General features: G+C 26.4%; 1 protein-coding gene across 5 annotated transcripts in view; it reads left to right on the top strand.

Moving 5' to 3' along the window:
• The window catches only part of LOC107446025 (uncharacterized protein CG43867), a 200,583-nt gene extending 180,766 nt beyond the window's left edge, over nt 1-19,817 (top strand). For all 5 annotated transcript variants that reach the window (XM_071188138.1, XM_071188136.1, XM_071188135.1 and 2 more), the window contains 11 exons: nt 28-201; nt 1,113-1,354; nt 2,082-2,259; nt 4,857-5,012; nt 7,369-7,466; nt 9,203-9,344; nt 11,920-12,047; nt 13,277-13,406; nt 14,481-14,558; nt 16,194-16,343; nt 18,930-19,817. In XM_071188138.1, the coding sequence (XP_071044239.1) occupies nt 28-201; nt 1,113-1,354; nt 2,082-2,259; nt 4,857-5,012; nt 7,369-7,466; nt 9,203-9,344; nt 11,920-12,047; nt 13,277-13,406; nt 14,481-14,558; nt 16,194-16,343; nt 18,930-19,175 (1,722 nt within the window). In that variant the 3' untranslated portion in view covers nt 19,176-19,817. The remainder of the gene's footprint in view (nt 1-27; nt 202-1,112; nt 1,355-2,081; nt 2,260-4,856; nt 5,013-7,368; nt 7,467-9,202; nt 9,345-11,919; nt 12,048-13,276; nt 13,407-14,480; nt 14,559-16,193; nt 16,344-18,929) is intronic.
• Nucleotides 19,818-21,507: the final 1,690 nt, after the last annotated feature.

The following is a 21,507-nucleotide window of genomic DNA, read 5'->3' as shown; positions in this document are numbered from 1 at the left end:
GTTTTAATTCACTCATTTCTATTTCAGTCCATCCAATTATTTATATCTGTACCTATGGATACATCAGGGATTGAATATCATGTTGCTTTAGCTCAAAATTCTTTACAACATTGTCTCATTTATCAAGAATTGCAAAATGAGTTGTTCTGTCAGTTAATAAAACAAACTTCTCGCCATTGTCATCACAAAAGTGGAGTTCAGGTATTTCATACATCCTTCAATTCTAATAACCTTGAATTTTAATATGAAAATTAAAAATAAGATTTTCGAAGTGCAACTTTTGATTTCACAATTAATTTAATAAGAATATATGACAGAACTATTTTATGGCAAGCTATTTAGAAACTGTAGCTTAATCATATAGAACTTTAATCATAATAATAACAAAAGCACTTCACCCTTTTGGTAAATATGTAAACTAATTGTAATGATAGTGTAATTATTCTAAATATGACACAAATCAAATAATGTTTTGCTAAGCATAGAATTTTGAAGAAAAAATATTTCTTTAGAAATATATGAAACAGCTTAAGAAAACCATAATATTGTGGATCGTATTACTTTGCTAATATTTTCATGCAAAATAAAAGTTCTACAAATGCAGCAAAAATGCAGATGTTGGTTTCAAAACTCAATGCTCAAAAGAGGTCTTCAGATGAAGATTTCGTTTTATCTAATGACCCAATTTTAAATTCAAATAAATATACATTACATAAATAAGAATGCATTTTGTAATCAAGTAGTCTCCAAAATACCATGCATAACATCTGGTAAATTAAATTATTTTGAAGACATTTTCGTAATTTCAAATTCATTATTTAATTATTAATTTTCATATACTTAAGCTTATGTTTTGCATTGTATCAACCCCTAAATTTTAAAACTTCTTTCTACTATTAATAACAGAGAAAAGATGGTTTCTATTACTAAAAATCTGAAGTTCCCCCCTGAGCTAATTTTGTAATTGATAATTGAAAGTTAATTGTTCTATTATATGCTTATTTTTTATGTTTAACTGAATTTGCGTAGATCTATAGCTTTTTCATTGGTATAATTGAATTTTTTTATCTGCACCGAAGAAGTTTAAATAAAACATTTTTTTTCCATTCCAGCAACTTATTATTTGTGCCACTCAATCTCTTTTTATGTGTGACACATCATCTACAGAAAAAGGAACATCGGTGTCCACAGGAAACACAGAGAAACCTATTCCATCTGAAAGCAAATTTAATCCAGCTCCTTTTGTATTTGTTCAAGCCTGGCAACTTTTATCATTAGCTGTATCATTGTTTCTGCCCAAAAATCGAACATTGTGGTATTTAAGAATTCACCTGCAAAGAAATGCTAACACAAAGTAATTTTTTTAAAAATAATGTAAAGCAAATCATTAGTTCATGTTCATGAGTTCATCACTAATTTAGGTTTAATATAGCTTTACTCTCTTCATTTTACCTTGAAAGTCAAATTATTTAATATCCTTTTTTTAATGTATGGGTTTTATGGCTATTTATTAACAATGAACTTCATAAAAAGAACAGGCATAGAATATGAAAAAGAAAAATTAGGCAATTATATAAGTTACTCATTATTTCTTTATATATTCATTGCTCATACACTAAACTAAAATATAAAATTTTTCTAAAATTCTAATTTAAAACTATCTCTAACTTATGTAATAGTAATAAGGGTAAACGAAAAAATATTTTGAATCTGAAGTTGTACATGTAAACAATTTGCATTTTATTTAAATTAAAGCATACTTTTAAATATTTTAAAATTTGCAAAAAAACAAAAAAAATAAATTTATCCTAACATTAGGTATGTAAAAACTTTTAGTGATTTTATCAATAAGTTATTAATTTTGCCTAACAGAATTAGTACTGAAGTAGTTAACTAGAATTTTCTAAGGGACTTAAAACTATTTTGAATTATATTTTTAAAACTATTTTGAATTATATTTTTAAATTGACTATTAAATTAAACAGTTTTTATTCTTTTTTTTTAAACTATTTGAATGGATGTTTTAGACTACCTAAGAAATTTATTTTAAATGAACTTCAATTTTGAAATATTTTCTATAGGTTTGAAGCTGGTAAATATGCAATCTTTTGTCAACGTGCTTTAGAAAGAACATTGGCTAATGGAGGAAGAGAATGTAAGCCTTCCAGAATGGAAGTTCTCAGTATTTTTATGAAGAATCCTTATCATCATTCATTACCACATAGTATACCTGTACATTTTTTAAATGGAACTTACCAGGTTAGTTATATGTACTCAAGTGATTGAAATTGCTTATCAGTATCAGTCAAGAAATTAAAGTGAATTGAATTTAGTCAAAAAATTAAAATAGCTATAATATAATTTTATTGATTAAGCAACAGATGATGGAAGGAGTTGCCACTTTTATATCAATTGAAAATGTTTTTAATTACATGTAAATGTTAATGTTCATATAAATAAGAATAATTTTCATTAATGCAAATTATTTGTTCTTAATTAATTTTTATTATATTTTATTTCTAATGCCTAATTTTCTCATTGCATTATTTTCATTGTATAATTTTTTCTTTTGTAACTTATTCTTTTATGCCCAGTTTTATTTTAGAATTAGTAAAAATTCTTTCAAACTATTTTAAAGTTAAGTATTTTTTTATAATTTTTAAACATAGCAGTATAATGATGTTTCAATTTCTTAAATTTAATTTACAAACATTGTTTATTATCATTTTTATAATCAAAATTGCAGTGGTGACAGGAGGTCACTAAAAGGCATTATTACAAAATCAATGAAACAGAGTTATGAATAATTGAATTTAGGATTTTAATAATCAAATGAAAGAAAAAGAATGTCTTACTGTTTTCAAAACAAAAATTAAAATGAAACAAAAGGGGTGTTACCAGATACATAAAGCATAATAAAGCTAGATACCAAAACTGCCACTCACAATAAGTAACGTTAATCGAATTCTCGATTTTTAACAGCCTCTTTTAAGCATGAAAATGCTCAATCTATGAGTTAAAATATTACTTATACAGATTGTTTTTACATCAATCAAACTCACTTAAGAATGAAACTGCAGTGATGCAAGTGCTTTTGTCAAAATGTCTCTGCAATATCGTCAATTCTGACATAGCCTGATTGAAAATGTCATTTTGAGAACTCATTTTGGACAAACGTATATCTTGGGTCGATGTGCTTTGTTTGTGCATTAAACATAGGATTTTTAATGTACTTGATGGTGCTCTGATTATCAATCTGCAGAATCTGCAATGAGATAATATCAGTTATGTCATTTAACAAGCCTTTCAGTTGTATAATTTTTTTGTGGCATCTGCTGCAATGACTCCTCTGTTGTTGAATTGGATATAGCTTCCTGTAGCTTGCTTTGTTACGTAATTGCACTTACCTTAGACCAATATGGTAAGTGCAACTTAAATAACACCTGTTTGAGACCTGCGTGTTTCTAGACAGCTGTTATATACATCGCTAAACAACATCAGAATAAATGTTATTTGTACAATTTCCTAATCAGTCTCCTAATCAACTTACGAGACACCAAACTCACTATGTAGTCAATATTTGGATGAGTCCCTATCACCAAATAAAGCAAACTGCCAACTTCTGATCAATTCGATATGGAATCTCACTGCCTCCTTGATCTTGATTATGCAATATCATTTGGTTCACCATAGTTGACTGTAAGACTCTACTTCATAACTGGGATGTGTGATATTTTAGCATCTCCAAATACCTCCAATATTTTTCTTGTAAAGCTTTTTGGTGTACAAGGACTGAGCCTTTTTTTAAAAACATTCAACTTGCAGCCCAAAAAAAACTCCACATCGTTAATTTAATATTGAAATATTGCTTGAACTTGTCCATAAGTCATCAGCCTCGTGTGTGTCCGCTTCATCAGGAGTACCAAAATTTTAACTCCATACCGCATGATGGGCCAGTATAAAATGTTGCTTCTACGAGTTGGGAAGTAGGGCCGATTCACTTTTCATTGAAAACAACATTTACTCTCTTTTTCATTTAATTTTTGAAGGCATAAAAATAAACCCATCACAATTACCTACCAAATATCTTTTATAGCCTGGTCATCTAGTTGACTTCTGTTGACATCTAAGTACATGGCAAGTTGAAATTTGGTGCTTTATTATATAACAAATGTATGTATATCTCTTTTTCCGAAATAGAACTATACGGTTATTTAGTCATTTTTTAATTCCATCTATTTTATATGTCAAAATGGACAAAAGTCCACATCAGATTTTTTATCCTTTCATCTAACCATAATCATTGAATTTCATCAAAGCATGGGTTTGATGGTTAAAACAATTTACTAAAATGAAATGAGGCACAGTATCCTGGGTTATTTTTATAAACAAATACTAAAGATATCTTTACTTAAGGTAAATTGTAACTCTCTTTCTTATTTTAGTATTATTGTGTAAGAAAGTGTCATTTTTCTTCATATGTTATTGCATTCGAAAGTGTTTTTTCCTTTCTAATGCACTTCCTATTGCGCTAATGGTCCTTTTTTTGTTAAAAATGGTCATTATTTTTTTTAAAAATGGTCACTAAAGTCACTTTTTTTTTATAGAAAAATAGCTGCTTACTATCCTTGAAATTGTAACTAGAGAAAAGCAAATGATATAAAAACTGAAGACATCTTATTATTTGATCTTTATACTAAATTATAGTATACTAAATTATAATATACTACTTTATATATATAGTGCAGAAACAGATTTTTCATGCTGAAGCCAAAATAAATGTAAAAGTTAAAGGATTGTGGATTGGAATGTGGTTTTTCTTTTAACCAAATTTTTTAACAAATTTTTATTTTTAGGTCTTTGGATTTGATGGTTCTACTACTGTTCATGAATTCATTGAAACTGTCAATCGAGAAGTTGGCATTCGGGATTGTGAATATTCTGGCTTTGCTTTGTTTAGTGATGATCCAATTGAAAAAGATTTGGAACACTGCCTTTTAAAAGATGCAAAGGTACATAAATTATAATTTTATCATATTGTATATTTTATTCTATATGCAAATAAAAATGTAAATTTTTTTTAACAATTTGGAAAAGATTTGTTTAGTAAAAGATTATTTTTTAGCTTGTTTTTGGCGGAATAAAATGTATGCTGTTGCCAAAAATTATTAGTAGTTATGTGGGATTATTTCTTACTTTAGAGGCCTCTCTCGGCAAAGTGGAACTTTTTGTCGTGCTAAGTGAGAATTGGTGTAAGGGAGAAAGGGTGGGAAACTGTGTTGCCTGACCTTCCAGTCAAATATAAGGTTTATGGGAGAAGACCAAATGACCTTTTTCCTAAACTCCTAAGCTTTGCAATTTACTTGTTTTACTTTCTTTTTCTTTTGTTGCCAAACCTGTTTTGCTTTGAGGAAAGTTTGGATTGGAAGCTAAATTTATTTCTGCAAAATTTTTTTCTCTCTTCCACTAGGTTTTTGCAGTCAAAATCACTTATGATAAGCGCGAAAGGATCAGAATATTTGCTCACTATAACCGAATACTCTTCAAAAACGATTTTGTAGGAAATTCATTAAAGTTTATAGAAACAGAAGAATATTGCTCATTAAAGCCAAACTTTTCTTTTTAAAAAAAGTGCCGTTTTCTTGCTTTAGACTTTTTTTTTTTTGATTTTAGAACTTACATTAAATTTGTATTTTCTTGAATTGATCAAACAAATATAAATACAAAGATTTCTGAGAATAAACTTTAAAATTAAGTAATACAGATAAAGTAACGTTTATAACATATAAATGTTTCATTTGTTAAATCAATTAAATCCATTTTCTGATTTTTTTTATGTTTTAATTTCTAATCACTTGCTTACTCGTAATTGTATATATTATAATCTATTTATATTATTATATATTATAATCTACTTATAATCTATTTATGGAGATAATCTGTTTATGGAGATGAATGAGTGAATGAGACATAAATGTATTAAATAGGTTATTTTATTCCAATAATTATAAATTATCTTATTTATATTGATTTAGAATATTATTTTGGAAAATATTTTAGCTATTCGTACAATACAATAGCTAAACTATAAATGAATAAATATTTTCTATGGTTAAATTGCTAGGTAAAGCAAGTACGATGATAACAGTTCTTTTAATATTTTTAGGCATAAAGTAATGAAAGCCATAAGTGCTTTTTTTAACACAATTTTCTATGAATTTTTGTTTTGGTAAGAAAAGAAAATAAATGTTTTGGTAAGAATCAAAAATTAAATGAAAATTAACAAAACTAATTTTTTTATTTTTATTAAAACGTTGAAGCTGATACAAATGATCGGCATAAAAAACCTGTTGATGAATTTCCAAAACATTTGTAAATAAAATATCTCTAATAGAAAATTGAAGAAATATTTATCTATTCAATTCATTAGTTTAATAAGAATTGAAATATATGCAATACTTATTTATAAACTATTATTTATAAAATTTATTAATTATTTAAAATATACAGTATATAAAATATCAGTAATATATATGTTATTGGGAAAGTTCAGAATCTCGTTCAGAATGCCTTGACATTGTATATAATGCCTAAAGTTATGATTTGATGATTGTCTCTACCAAACTGCTCATATGTGAAACAGTGAAAAAAAATATTTGCTTTACTCATTGAAAAAAAAGCAATGCCTTATCCTTATATGCTAATCATCATTTCACATTTAATTAATAATTCAATTTAAGCATTTAATCAATAATTCCATAATCGGATTTAATCATTTGATTTAATAATATTTTGGTATTTCAAATCAAATTACGTCAAAGCAGCATGATACAATCACGATTGTTTTATATTGTGTACTTTTATGCCTAGTAAGATTCTTTCCTTCAATTTATTGTATTTTGATTACTTATTTTAATTATATTTAGGTTCTTATTTATTTAGTTTACATAAAATTCCAGTGTTTTAAATTGGTATTTATTAACGTAATGCATTTGCGATTATGATGTATTTGAATTTTATGCAGCGGTACAACTTTGCGTATATTTGAAAAAGTATGAAAAAAATTATCAAAATACATAATTTCTGATTATGAGTAATATCGCATATATTATTTTATCATATATTTCATAATTATTTAAATTGTTTTTAAATGTCTAATTATTTATTTCGTATATAATTTGTTATTTGAAACGGGTGCCTTAACTCCGCGATCGATCATACAGTCAAATTTTGTGCCGCATATCCGATGGTGTGTCTTTTCTGACAAAAAACGTTTCCCTTTTTATTCAAATTTGACAGGTACGGCATATCTCTGCTAAATTACCATATGTTTTTTTTTAAATATATTTTTGAAAATTATTTTTACAGCTATGTGATGTTATTTCTCAATGGGAACAAGCCTTACGAGAGCAGCATTTTGGAAAATTTGAAAATACTAAAGTATTAAAGCTTATTTACAAGAATAGGTAGGTAATTTATATTCTATAATCTTAAAGATTTGTACAATTTTTTCTAAGATTTGTATAATTTTTATTTATTTTTATAAATTACTTATGCTTACAATTTGAGTTGTGTAATTAAATATTTCTGTGTAATGTACAGAATTAATTACTGTTTTTATATTATTCTTATTAATAATTAGTATATTTTTTACATAATTTTTTAATTTTTATAACAATTAATAATTGTACGAAGTAATCATTATTTTAACATATGGATTTGGAGAATTGTAAAATATCCTAAGAAACTTACTTAGCAATGTTAAATATTTGTAAAGCTAAATGTGGATCTATACTCCTTTCTAAAAAGCTTTGTCAATTATGACTAATGTGATTTTAACTCACACTTTCATAATTTATAACTTTTATTTACACAAAGATTTTTAGTTAATTTCCTTCTGTCATTTCAGTTTTTTACTCCTAATTTGAACTCCTAAAAGTTTTGAATGAACTCAAATAGAAATTATTTATTGAGTTATTTTTTTTTTTGTCTCGTATACTTTTGTACACTATATTTTCGACAAAAAATGCACACAAAAATTCCAATAATTTCCGGTTAAGTTTAAAGTGTAAATTAAGTAAATAGGTTAAAAAAAATTTTAAAGATATTTATACAAACTTTTATTAAACCCTATATCAACAAACGGGTTTTCAAACAATATTTTTACTAATCACAACAAATTTATATTTTAAGGAAACTTGATGTTATGTGCTATTGATGTTATGTGTTAATAAATCTTTTTTGTAAGAAACGCATTTTACAAACATAGATATACATTCGTTAATTTGAATGAAAATTTGTTCCGTTGGCAGACATGTTTAAAAACACCAAGTGAATAAAATTTCTGTTAACTACCAAAATCCAATTTCAAAAGTGGCTTACTACGTAAACCTTGCTGAGATTTGTTCCGGTTTTCTCTAGTTCAGTGTGGAACTCTTAAATAATGACTTAGGCTTTAATTCAGAAAGTACTATTGGCTATTTTAACGTATTAAAACAAACAATAACAAATAAATGAATGTGTCTAATGTTTTACATAATGTCAGAAGTCTAATGGGAGACAATACATGAGGCGGATCTGAGAAGCTGTTTAAAAAATTTTTGCATTCAATTTGTGTACTTGTAAATAAATAAACAAAACAAGAACAATGGTCGTAGCTTTTTTTGGCCCAAAATAAGAAAAAAGTTAATAGATAAACTCAATAAACATTTATATCTTTGCGACATATTAGTCTTATTGACATTAAAGCCATTAAAATAAGCAATAAAAAAGAGAATGTCTGAAAAAATAATGAAATTTGCCTTCAGTTTTAAATATTTATCGAGAAGAATATTTTTTAGTTATTATGTTTCTCTGAAATTGTATCAAAATTTTCTTATTTGTTTCATAATTTTTGATAAATAATTTTCTATAACAAGTATTGTATAATTGTTATATCTTATACTTTTTTCAAAATACTTTTTCAAAGTTTGGAAAATGTAGTTTCAATGAGGTAAACAGTTTTTTCCTATTTCTTCATTCTAAACTACTATTTACTGAAATAGAAAACATATTTAACATAGTGAGTTTCCAAGAAACTTGTGAGTCATTTCCAAAAATGAGGCTCAAATTCAATGGTTAGTTTAAACTTGTGTAAAATATTCAATATTCATAAGTTCATGTCTTTACTTTTATTCATTTTATTGTATATTTGTGTATTTAGAATCATACTACGGCAAAATATGAAAGCTGAGACTGATAAAGAAAGATTACTTTTAGTATATCAAATAAATGAAGATATTGTTGATGGAAAGTTTCCATTATCCAAGGAATTGGCTGTTGAACTTGCTTCTCTTCTTGCACAAGTAAATTCTATTAGTTTTTTTTAACATTTCAGATTATAAATTGAAGTAATTACGCCCTATGTAGTATAAGGCCTTATTTGCCAGCCTTTATTAATAAGATGTTTTTAATTCTTATAACATTGGGAAGTAGTGAGACAAAAAATATTTATATTCAGTATTAAATTTATTTCAGTTAATGAGAAACATAATTCATCAAGTTTTAATTCATGCTATCTAAAAAATATATTCTAAAATTTTCAGTTTAATTAATATGTTTATGAAAATTTAAGTCTAAAGTCAATGGCACCTTTTTGTAGTAAGAGTTTGTTAAAATCTATGGACATTTGATCTTCGACCTTTATCTTTATTATCTAAGGCTATGCATAAAAATACCATAAATAGTTTTCGTAGCTGAAAAAATATTTGATTAATTTTGACAAAACAGTGCCATAAATGCTAGCTGATTATTCAATAATGCAACTTTTGTTCTTGTTATGCATTAAAAGAACCATTAATATGCATTAAAAGAACCATTTAAAAAAGTTTTATCATTTTAAAAAATTTATTTGAAAATTATGTTTAAAATAATAGATTAATACCAGACTGTTGTTTTTATAAATAACATTTGCCATAAATTAACAGTAATAATGCCCTGATAATTTTTTGAAAGGAAAATTAGCTACCCAATGAAACTAACATTTCGGAAAATGAAGTGAGTAAAATTTTCAAACATGGAGAGTATGAATGAGAAATTTATTTTACTCTTTCAAAAAACATTTACACATATTGTACTTTCATCCTTTTAAACTAATGAATGCATATGAGACTTCATGCCAATTTTCATATGGCAGTACAATATGCACTTTTGATTATCATTATCAAGTACTCTATAATTCATTAACTTATTGACCAGAGCTCATAAAGAACTAGTATTAAAATCAAGGGGGCAGGTCATTGTTCCTTCATTCATGTTTAATGAGTGGTAAAGTCGAAACAAATAATGGCATTAAATAATGTTTTGGAAATTTGCTAAATCAAATGACGGTCGGTACATAAGAATGAACCATTTAGTGCAGACATTTTAAAAGCTGTTAAAATAACATAACAGCTGCAAAATAGGAAACAAGACTTTATGTGTCTATAATGGAAAGCTCCTTGTAACATACCCTGTAACTTTTAAGGTTTTTAGGAAATGGTTTTCTTAGTGTTAGTGAACTAATGCTGCAATTTGTAAGACAAATAGAACTTTTATCAGAACTTAAGATCATAATAATTTGCATTTCGGACTTTTTTTATACTTGTTGAATTTATTCATATGTGGTGGTGAACTTAAATTCTTTTAGTTCAAATTTACTAAAATAATAAATAATTAGTTTTCCTGCTACTAAGAAAAATTTTCTGAAACTTCAGAAATTTGGTAATAGTTGGCTGCTGTTATGATAATCTGTCCTAAAGAGTATAATAGAATGTAAATTTTTGTTTTGGATTAAAATTAACAAAATTAGCTTCTAAACCATTCCTTCATGATGTTTTAAGTCGTATCTCCTCATTTTCAGATAAATCTTGACCATTTGTACAAAATTTAAACATAAAGTGGAATTTTTTTTTAGTGTATAAGTTGGTAGAATCCTGTTCTAAACTAATTTTTTTAACATTTAAAATGTTTGCAAGATTTTCCTAAAAATAACTAGATTTGTTTAATATTAGCTGTAATATTTCTGTCTAAAATGTAATCCTCTGTTAGCTAACTGAATCAATGCATTCAAAATAGGAGCATCTGTGTAGGAAATCTACTTCAGATGACATGTTTTTCAATTATGTTAAGCATGTGAACTATTTGTGAATAACAAGTTTAGCCCCGGACAATAGATATATTGTTTGCTGATCTCTATGGAAACACTATTAAAATTTATTATAGGTGTGATAGAAGAAAGTATTCTACTTTCTTTAAACAGACCCACAGATGCCTTCTGTTGAACCTACTCACCATTGGTTCATTTCTTCATAGCAAAAAACTTTTCTGTTGCTTGGAACCATTCTGTAGAACCTGTTTCTGAACTCTTACTTGTGTTTAAAATTTTTAGAATATTTTCCATGAAAAACAGATGCAACTGCCATTTGTAAAGGAAATTCAAACCAGACATTTTTGTTGTCTCTTTCTTTTTTAATAAAGCCTTCGTTCAAATTATTTATTCTTCATTTCTTGTCCAGTAGATTATATCTATTAGTAAAGGAAGTTTACTGGTTCTCCATAATCATTGCACACTGGAAATTATTAGTTGTATAATATTCTCTTGATGTTAATTGTTTCTAATAATATTGCTCATTTTTCACATCCCCCTCCCCAAAAAATTTATATACTAGTACATATAATTAAAATTATTTATTTCTGTAATCAATGTACATAAAAAATTTATTAATTCTATAAAAAAAAGTGTTATATACAAAGATTCAGCTTTTTTTTTTTTAGAAAATTGATACTTTAGGTACTAGAGCACATAAATGTTTCATCAAAATAAATTTTTGTGTTAAAAATCAAGTAAAAAACCATCAAATGATGCTTAAGAATATTGTTTAATTTTGAATTTTCTTTTAGATTGAATTTGGTGATTTACCAAATGAAATGCATTATGGATCAGAGACACATACCAAACCAAAACTGCAATTGGTACAGGCTCTAGATAAATTTTTTCCAAAACATTTAAGGAATGCTTCAACAGATAGGTATTTTTGCTTATTTAAATTTTAAATTCTCCTATGTTTGATTATTAAAAATTTAGGCTCAAATGATTATTACAAATCTGAAATGCATGAAAGAATATTCACAAAATTGTGTTCCCCTTTTAATTTTATTTTCAGAGTCTTCATTTGGAACATATAGTTATTGATTCAGCTTTTGTTATATGTTAGGAATTTTATGTTAGCAGTTTTTTTTTTCAAAATAGCAAATTTTTTAATGTATTAACTTATGAACTATATGTAGACTCCAACTACCATAATTTTGCCTTCTCTGTAATTTTAGAAAAATATTTTCCTAGTGGTAGAAAGGGTAATGTATTTATATTTTAATATAATAGGATTGAAAGAATTTTGTCCACCTCTGAGCTCAAGTAATTTAAACTGATACATATAAAATCTTGTAGACAAAATCTTAAATTCTAATAATTATTCTGTTCAAAAACATTCTGCTTTTGTTTACTACCCCTGAAAAAAATAATTTGAAACTATCGAGAATTCTTAGTAGTTGGAGTCTCTGTATATGTGCAATATAAAGTACGTTTAATGTGTGTAAATAAAGTAACTTAAATATAGTAGTTTTATGCAAATATTATAACTTTTAATTTGATGAGTGAAAAGTTGAAGACTGGTAAAAAATTTTGACCATTCTAACGAAAATACAATATATGATGGTTATTTTGTCATAGCATGTTTCTTCATTTCTTCAGTACATATAGACAATAAGTTATTGTCTATAAGTGAAATATTTTTGGTATACCCATCAATGTGACAGGGATTGTATATGGTATAAATGAAGTCAATCAACTATACTTCTTTTACCAATTTTTTGGCCAACTTATTACATTTTTATTGTAATCAAACATCCCAACAAAAATGAATGTGTAATCTTTTTTGGTGGCTAATAAAGATTTATAAGAAACGAAAGCTTTTAGTTTTCTATGTTTATTCTCTTTGCTAATAATTTTAAGGCATTGTGAATTTTACTAGAATGATTTTCATTTTAACAATTCTTGTTTTATTAAATATTTCTGCCCTAATTTTGTATTGATTTTTTGAAGCTCTTCTAAATTACAGCAAAACAATGTTTGACTTTACCGACTAAGAAACAGAGCTAATGCGATAGTATTACTCAGTTATTCTAATTTTCATCACATTTCATTTTTATGTTATCAAGATAGTTTGCAGTTAATAGTTTATTTTTAAATTTTTTTTAGAAAACTTTGTGATTCAATTAAAGAAAAATGGATTGGGCTTAAAGGCTGTAGCATCACAGATTGTGTTCGAGTTTATTTGAACTGTGCTAGAAAGTGGTCTTTCACAGGAGGAAAACTTTTTCCTGCTAAAGTATGATTGTTTGTTTAAACAGTTTAATTTCTGCTCTGCACTGTTAATTATGTTTTAATATTTTTCTAATACATAATAATAAGATTTTTCAAATTTTTTTTTATTTCATAAAGAAAAAGTTTTTTATGCTATATTAGACAATGTAAATCTGTAATGACAACAAAAAGGAAAAATCCTTATTCATAAGATTTATTTTTCATTAAAAAAATTCTCTCTGAAGGATTATCATTTTAACTTTTATCAAATATTAGGATAATGTGCGCAAATTTCAATGAGAGAAAAATGTTTTTAATTTTAAGCCAATTATTTGTAAGATATGATTCTTGTACTAAATTTATCCTAATTAAGTTACTAAAATAAGAAAAAAACTTATGAATTGCATTATTTATTTAAATTAATAACTAATATTGTTTGAATCAATATTTATGACTGTATATATTTTATAAATGTTTATTATTTTTAATTTCATAAATTATTGCTTAGATTATGAATCATTTTTTAGTAGTGATATAAAAATAATTTATTTGACAATAGTTATTTAACTCTGCTTTTGGCACTTAATATGCTGAAGCATGTCATTCTGGTCCATTTGTTGCACCAGCCATAAGTGAAAGGTTAATCAAGAAACATTGCTTGTTTGAAAATTTTTTGTCAAATGTGCTGGAAAGTTAGTCAGGTTAAAAATATTAGTTTCATAATTATTGATAAAATTGATGAAGCATTATAAAATAAACATTAAATATGAAATAAAATTCCAGTCAATAGAAAAACTTAATTATATTTGTTTTGATTTCTATGTTATAATTTAATTTTTTTTAATGTGTGATATTAGAAATTCTGCTGTTAAAAAACTTACCCTAACTTCACGTATATTTAAAAAATTTCCTTTTTTACATTATTTGTTAATGATGATTACTTAGAAAAAAATTAATTTGTAGAAAATCAATTTCTATGTTACAAATTAATATTTCATTAATTTGTGTCATCAAGAAAATATAAGTGTGAAGAGTTTATTTCTAATAAAGTGTTACTGTGTTTTTAAAAAAATATGTATGAACTGCATTTATTTTTCAGTTAAAATGTGATGCTATTCAAAATGTTTGGCTTGCAGTTGCTGAAAACTGTATTGCAGTTTTGGATGCTGTTTCATTGGTAAGATAATGTTTCATTTTCTTTACTCTATATCAATAAGAAATTGCTTCGTAAAATGCTTTGATCAAGAAGCTGTGTAAGAGATGTAAAATTTGGGAGGATATATTGAATATCCACATTATTTGCAGTTAAAACTGCTGCAGGTTGATGTGCCATACAGTTGTCTAAAAACTAAACAATTTCGCAGTCAAGCAATCCTACCAATTTGCAATGCACCTGTAACTTAACCACAAAATATCTCTGAAATTATTCTGCAAAAAGTTCCTGACTAATCCATGTTTTCTTTTTTTCTTTATAAATTACTGGCAAAACGAATTACTTTTACCTAACACGTTTTAACTAATACTAGCACAAGTAGATGATGAATGATCTACTAATTTTGGAGATATAGAAAATAAGAGAGAAAGGGGTGGAACCACAGTGAAATAATTGAAAGTGTGTAAAATATATGTTCATCTGTAGATCAAGGTCAAGATGTGACACTATTTTTTCAAACAGTAATGATCAGCTGTCCCAGAGTCATCCATTTCTCAGAAAGGGGTTGGGAGGGATTGAGACATATCAGATAGTTGTAAAGTGACATTAATATAAATAACAGGAGTTTGTACTCATTTTTTCTGTCACTTTAAAATTGGATAACAAAATTGAAAATAAGGATTGAACTTGAGTAGCAATACCAATATAGCTCAAAAGGTTATAAATATCTTCAAGGTTATGGAAGAAATATTGAAGCTTTCTCTGAACTAACAGGGAAAAAATACCCCACCCACCTTTTCCTCTACTCAACATCAAGAATGAGTAAAATTTCTGCTTTTTTCCTTAACCCCTTCCTTCTTACTCCTATGAAAATGACGGGGTGAGGTTTTCCCCTCTATTTCTTGCTCCCGTGAAATTTCCAGCCTGGAGTGTTCAGTAGTAACGCACCAATAAGAATAAAACTAATTTATTTCTTTTGCCCGGAAAACATTTCATTTCTCATTTTACACACCCGATGGCAGTACCTGGATATTTTTAAGGTAATTGTAGATAGTTAATTTTAAACTAGATATAAAAAATAGGCACTTTTATGACCATTTTCTTGAAAATTAACCAATCATTAAAGGGTTAATCTTTCTAGTTCAAAATGGCGGGGAAACCTAGCAATTTTCTTTCAGTTGTCTGTTTTCCCGGCTTTCTGGATACCAGATAAATGGTTCTGTACTATATATTCAGTCACTTTAATTTATTTATGAAATGGCAGCATTTATTATAATTCCTTTTTCAATAAATTTTTTACAAAAATTTCTGTTAATTGACAACAGCCTAAACCAGCATGTATTTTTTACTAAACACATCAGACAATTTGGTTTTCAAGCATATTTTTGAAAGATATTGCAGATTTTACCACACATATTTTTAGTTTTTACCATTTCATAATACAAAACAACTTTTAATAAGAAAAGTTACTCTTTTAACATTGTGTTATATGAGTTACATTATGGGTACCCTCTTCTAGTTAGTGTATTTTATTTGCGATTTATTCAAACCTTAATGTATGTTTCATAGGTATTTTGTGTATTAACATTTTTTGGCAACTTGTAGAACTGAATATTTTTGTACATTAAACTAATAAGTTTTTGTTTTATTTAAATGTAGCAATGTTTGGTACAATATCCATATTCTTCTGTGCTGACATTTGGAGGTTGTCGAGAGGATTTTATGTTAGTAATCAACTGTGGAGATATACCAGGAGAAAGAAACCAGTGTTCAACTGAACGTTTGTTGTTTAACATGACAAAGCCCAAGGTACATTTTTATTTTTAGATTTAAAAATTAATTTATAGGTTTTCTGCAATTTATTTTTAAAAACTAAATATATAAAGTTATGGAAGATATTCATGCTTAATTATTTATTTATGGTTTAGACATATTTTTAATATTATCTGTAATGCAGTATAGATTTTATGGAATCACTTATTTGAGGTAACTTTATCATAAAAATGTTTTGCTGAGATCAAAAGAAAAAAAATATCTTCTATGTATTTTCTATTTACCTGTTAGCAAACATATTTATCTGTTTTTTTTTCATTATTTACTTTTATGAAACAGGCTCTAAATGCAATAAGAAAGTTTTTGGTTTTTCTAATTTTACCTTTCAGTTATATTTTACAATATTTATCTCAATTGCAGAAGGTTAAAATTAAATAAGTATTTCACATCAGCATAACTTTGTGTAATCGTTTGACAAGTGTAAATTGGTTGCTTATAATTCCATACATTTAAACAAACTGTTTTTGTTTGCTGAAACTAAATTCATTCATAACAAACAGATTTTTTTTCTCTAAAATCAGCATTTTTTGCACTATAAAAAAATCACCTCACTTTTAAATTCTACCTGACACATGGATGCGAAAAAGTACATTTTTTGATAAGACACTTTTTTTTATCTATATTATAAATGAGTAATTAAAAACAAATCTCCCTCCTTTGAGGGAGAAGTGTAATTTTAAGTTTGTTATTTATTATTAGTTGTTATTTTCAGTATGTTGTTTATTATTAGTTGTTATTTTCAGTATGTTTCTAGTTTATCCCTTTGTCTCATAAAGTACCTTTTTCTTATTTTAATCCCTTTTCTTCTCTTTTTTCTAACATTTAGTCCCTTTTTTATAAAAAAAAAAGAATTATCAAATGACCAGCATGTACTGGTATGATTGAATAAACCCTTGCAAAACTGGTTTCCAGTGTAATCCAGTATTGGTCCAATACACAGGACAAAATTGTACAAAAGCACATTCAAATGTTTTTCCTTGAAAATGGCAAAATTTTGCATGGTCAAATCATAGTAGCAACATCAAATGCTAACTTTCAGCAAATGCTCTTAAAAATATGCTTATAATAAGTTACAATAGCCCACATGTGTTCATAATATTTTTCGAAAAGGATCAGAAAACATAGAGTATTAAATGTCAGTTTTTTGTATATCAATATAGTTTTAATATAGATGTTAGTAATTTATTTATTATATTTATTAATTTTTGTTTTGATGGCTGGACAGTAAGAGGGGAAGACCTTTTGGAAATTACAAAATATAAAGATGTTTAAAAGTTCTAGAATTAGGGTTGCACAACCTTTTTGAGTGAAGGGTCACTTGTACACTAGGTTGACTAACGAAGGGCTGTATGTATATTTACTCATATTGGTAGCAATGATATTAAGTTTATATAAACATTAATGTTTAAAGCATTATATTTTTTTATCAGTAAACTAAGTAACATATTTGCTGGAAATTAAATATTTTTAATTATTGGAATTCATTCAACTGATACTATTTTAAAAAAATTCCCTTTTTATCAATAAATGATTTATCAAACAAAAAAAAAAATATTGGGGAAAAAAAATATAAATTCTAAAAAAACACTATATTGTTCATAGAATGAAAGTGTTAAAAAAATATATATTTGCATATTTTAATCAATAATATAAATTTGAATTAAGTATTTTAATTTTAAAAAATTTATCGGGTTTGAACCAAAAATTAAAACAAAACCATTTTAGAACAAAATGAGATTCAATATTAATTTGATATTATACTTCAGATAATTCTATTTCGCGAATTCTTAAGAGATCTATGCATTTTAAATAGGAGACTATTTCTATTTGTTTTTCTTTTTTTTGGCAGTTGTTATTGTTGATTTCCATATGATTTTTTAAAAATTTTAATTCTATTATGATACAGAAGACTCAAATCGCACACCAGAGTATTTTCTATATGGCACGATAACTCTTATCATTTTATTCACTCAATGTTTTGGCAGTTTTCTGTACTGATTCTGCCAAAGGTATTTTTCAATATTTTTTAAAGTTTGGATATTTTTAATAAGATATTATTTATTGCAACATGTGAGTTTTAAAAGTTACATGCTATTAACCTCGTTTTGATGTGCATTTATTTGATTTCTGCTTAAACATACATGATTTTATCATCAGTTCACAGTTTTTAAAATCCTTTAATAGAGATATTATATATTTTGTAGAGAGATTAAATAGAGATATTATTCAATATAATCTTTTTTATGAAATCCGAGTGAAACTTTCCTTATGACTAAGCTGTTTGGTACCGTTGAAATGAATATCTCATGATTAGCACTCTTTTAACTGATTATGTGGCACTAGTAAGCTACTCTCGATTATATCTGTTCCTGACAGGAACACGTTAAAAATTGCATGTTGATCACTAAAATAAATGCACCATTTATCAAAATTGCGATATGGTGTACCTTGTGCTACTTATCAATTATTATTATTAAAATTTGTTAAATCATTTATGTTGTGTGTAAATATATTTTTATTAGGCACACATATTGTAAATTGTTTTAATACCTTTTGTTTCAGATTCTGGAGCTGACATTGTTGATTGCAGATTACATGAATGCAACAGTTCAGAATGCGCAATACAATAAGAGAAGTGGCAGTGCTGTGCCATCTTCACCTAAAGGATCTATTTCCACTGTATATAATTCTGATAAAATTCAATCTAAAATCCGTGCCAACCACACTGTTTCACAGAGCAGTAATACAACTACTGGAAGCATCCCACTTGACTCTTCTCCTGATCATGCAAAATTGTCCTTGTCATGAAGGCTATCTCAATATTTCAGTGAACTTGATCAAAATTTTCTCAATATATTTGGGGGCCAATGTTTAAATTAAAGTTTTTCAACCATATATTTTCACCTATAAGGCAATTGTTATCAACCATCTAAGTTTGTAAATTTTTTGTGTGCCCGTTTATTTATTTTTCTGTAATTTCAATATCTCTTAAATTATGAAACAATTACGAATATCTTTCCAAAAAAATTAGATAAGTGTTATAAGTAGAGTAAACAAAAGTAAAAAATAAAAAAAGCACCCCATGTGCTAACCTTCATGTGTTTATTGACCATATAAATATTAGAATGAAATGAACTGGATAAAGTATCTTTTTTTAATCCTGATTCCAAAATAGTTTTACAGTGTACTTTCATCATTTTTTTTTAAATTTTTCGTTTTATTTACATTTCATGCAAAATAGTTTATCTTAAGTGTTCACCACATTTACTGTTTATTTTTCAAAATATGTTTTAGACAACATATTAGAGACTGGCTCACTTAAATTGGGGGCTACTTTTATTATTGTGATTCTACAATTTTTAAGCATAAGACTTCGGTTTAGTTGGGAACCACTCCTCTTATTGATGGTTTAGAATGTTGAGGTTTCATTTGCAGTGAAACCTTCTGTTACGGACACTTCTAACAAATGGACACCTCTCATTACAGACATATTTTTAATTTCCTGTTAATCTGCCATAAATAAACCATTATGCACCTTTTCCACAAAGCGGATATTCCCGTAACCGAACGTGGACAGACATTTATGCCCTGAAATGTTTTTTTTATACTTGCTTCAAACCGGACACCAATTTTTCTAAATTCAAAAAAAAAAATTATGCTTTAAATTCTGAGGGAAAAACATGCAATGTTAATTATTTGTATTATCTACTACTAAAGATATTATGAAGCTATTTCACCTCTAAAAAATTTATCATTCTCCTGTCACCTTCCTTTATTTTTACAAAGAAAGGAAGGAAAATGATACTGCTCTTGTGAAATATATTCTTTTCATATATTCTTTTTGTATTAAAAAAGTATTTTTTATAGTTTAAATAAATATCATTGCGAATAGTTATATATTATTATAGATTATTTAAATATTTCTATATCATTGCAACTATTCTAAAAAAAATTTTAGACGGTAAATTTCGTTGTTAGTGTATTCTTCACGTTAGCGAACAACTTGAGTAATCGGACAATTTTTTGTGTTCTAAGAGTGTCCGTTTTGCCGAGGTTTCACTATATTCTCAAATTAATACATAATTTGGTTCAAGAAAACTATAGTAATTTAAACCTTAATAAATTTTCCATCTCATTTGAGTAAAGGAAGTTGTTTAAAGAAGTGATTAACATACCTATTTTTCTATTTATTGAACTATATTTTAATTTTTACTCATGTTCTTGCTTTTGTTAATTTTTTTAAACTATGTTTAAACAAATTGCTTTTAATTTGTTATGAAATCTCTTTTACAACATTGATGATTGCAAGATTTTTCTAGAACTGCCAAGCACACATATTAATAGTTTTTTTCCTTTGAATTTTTCGGTTATACATATTTAATAATTTTCGGTAATATATATTTTTGTTTAGTGATCCAGCATATAATTTCATTGACAACATATATGGAGTGTAAATTAATTTTAAATCATGATATGCCATCAGGATATATAGTCTCCTCTGCTATGTTGTGGAAGCTTTTAAAATAGTTTGTTGGAATATGTTATAAAAATCATTTTTAATGACTGTTGAATCTGTGACTTTCAATTTGTTACTTATATTGTTGATGTTAAAGGAAAAGCATTTGGGATGTACACCTAGGACCCCACTATTGAGGGTTTCTAAGTCAATTTTTCTGATTTTATTTCAGATATCTCGTAATAATTTTGCAATATTTGTATTATGCGGACAATTTCTGTGCTAAGCTATTATGGTAAAACAATTTTTTGTTCAAAGTGTTCACTGTTAGTATATTATATCCATGAACTCAAACTTATTTATTATTTTTTCTTGCAATACATAGAGGTCCCAGAATCTATAAATCTGTCTCTGTTTACTATAATGCATTCATGCATGCAAAAACAAACTTGGTCCCTTATTATTAAATTGAATCGTTTTCTAAATATATTTTAATTTTTGTCCATATATTAATTTAAACATTTTAAAAAAATTTTTGTGGTTGTAGATATATTGTATAGTCAGTATAGTTAATTATACTTATTGGGAAATAGTTATAATATTTGTATTGTGTAATGTATCACATATTTTATTTGAAAAATGTGTTTTACTTTATTAAGTGAAGATTGTGCTCTATGACCTTTT

This window comes from Parasteatoda tepidariorum, chromosome X2 (assembly GCF_043381705.1).
Source record: "Parasteatoda tepidariorum isolate YZ-2023 chromosome X2, CAS_Ptep_4.0, whole genome shotgun sequence".
NCBI classification, from domain to species: Eukaryota; Metazoa; Arthropoda; class Arachnida; order Araneae; family Theridiidae; genus Parasteatoda; species Parasteatoda tepidariorum.
The sequence above is the reverse complement of the archived record's forward strand: the minus strand, read 5'-3'. Positions and strand labels throughout refer to the sequence as shown.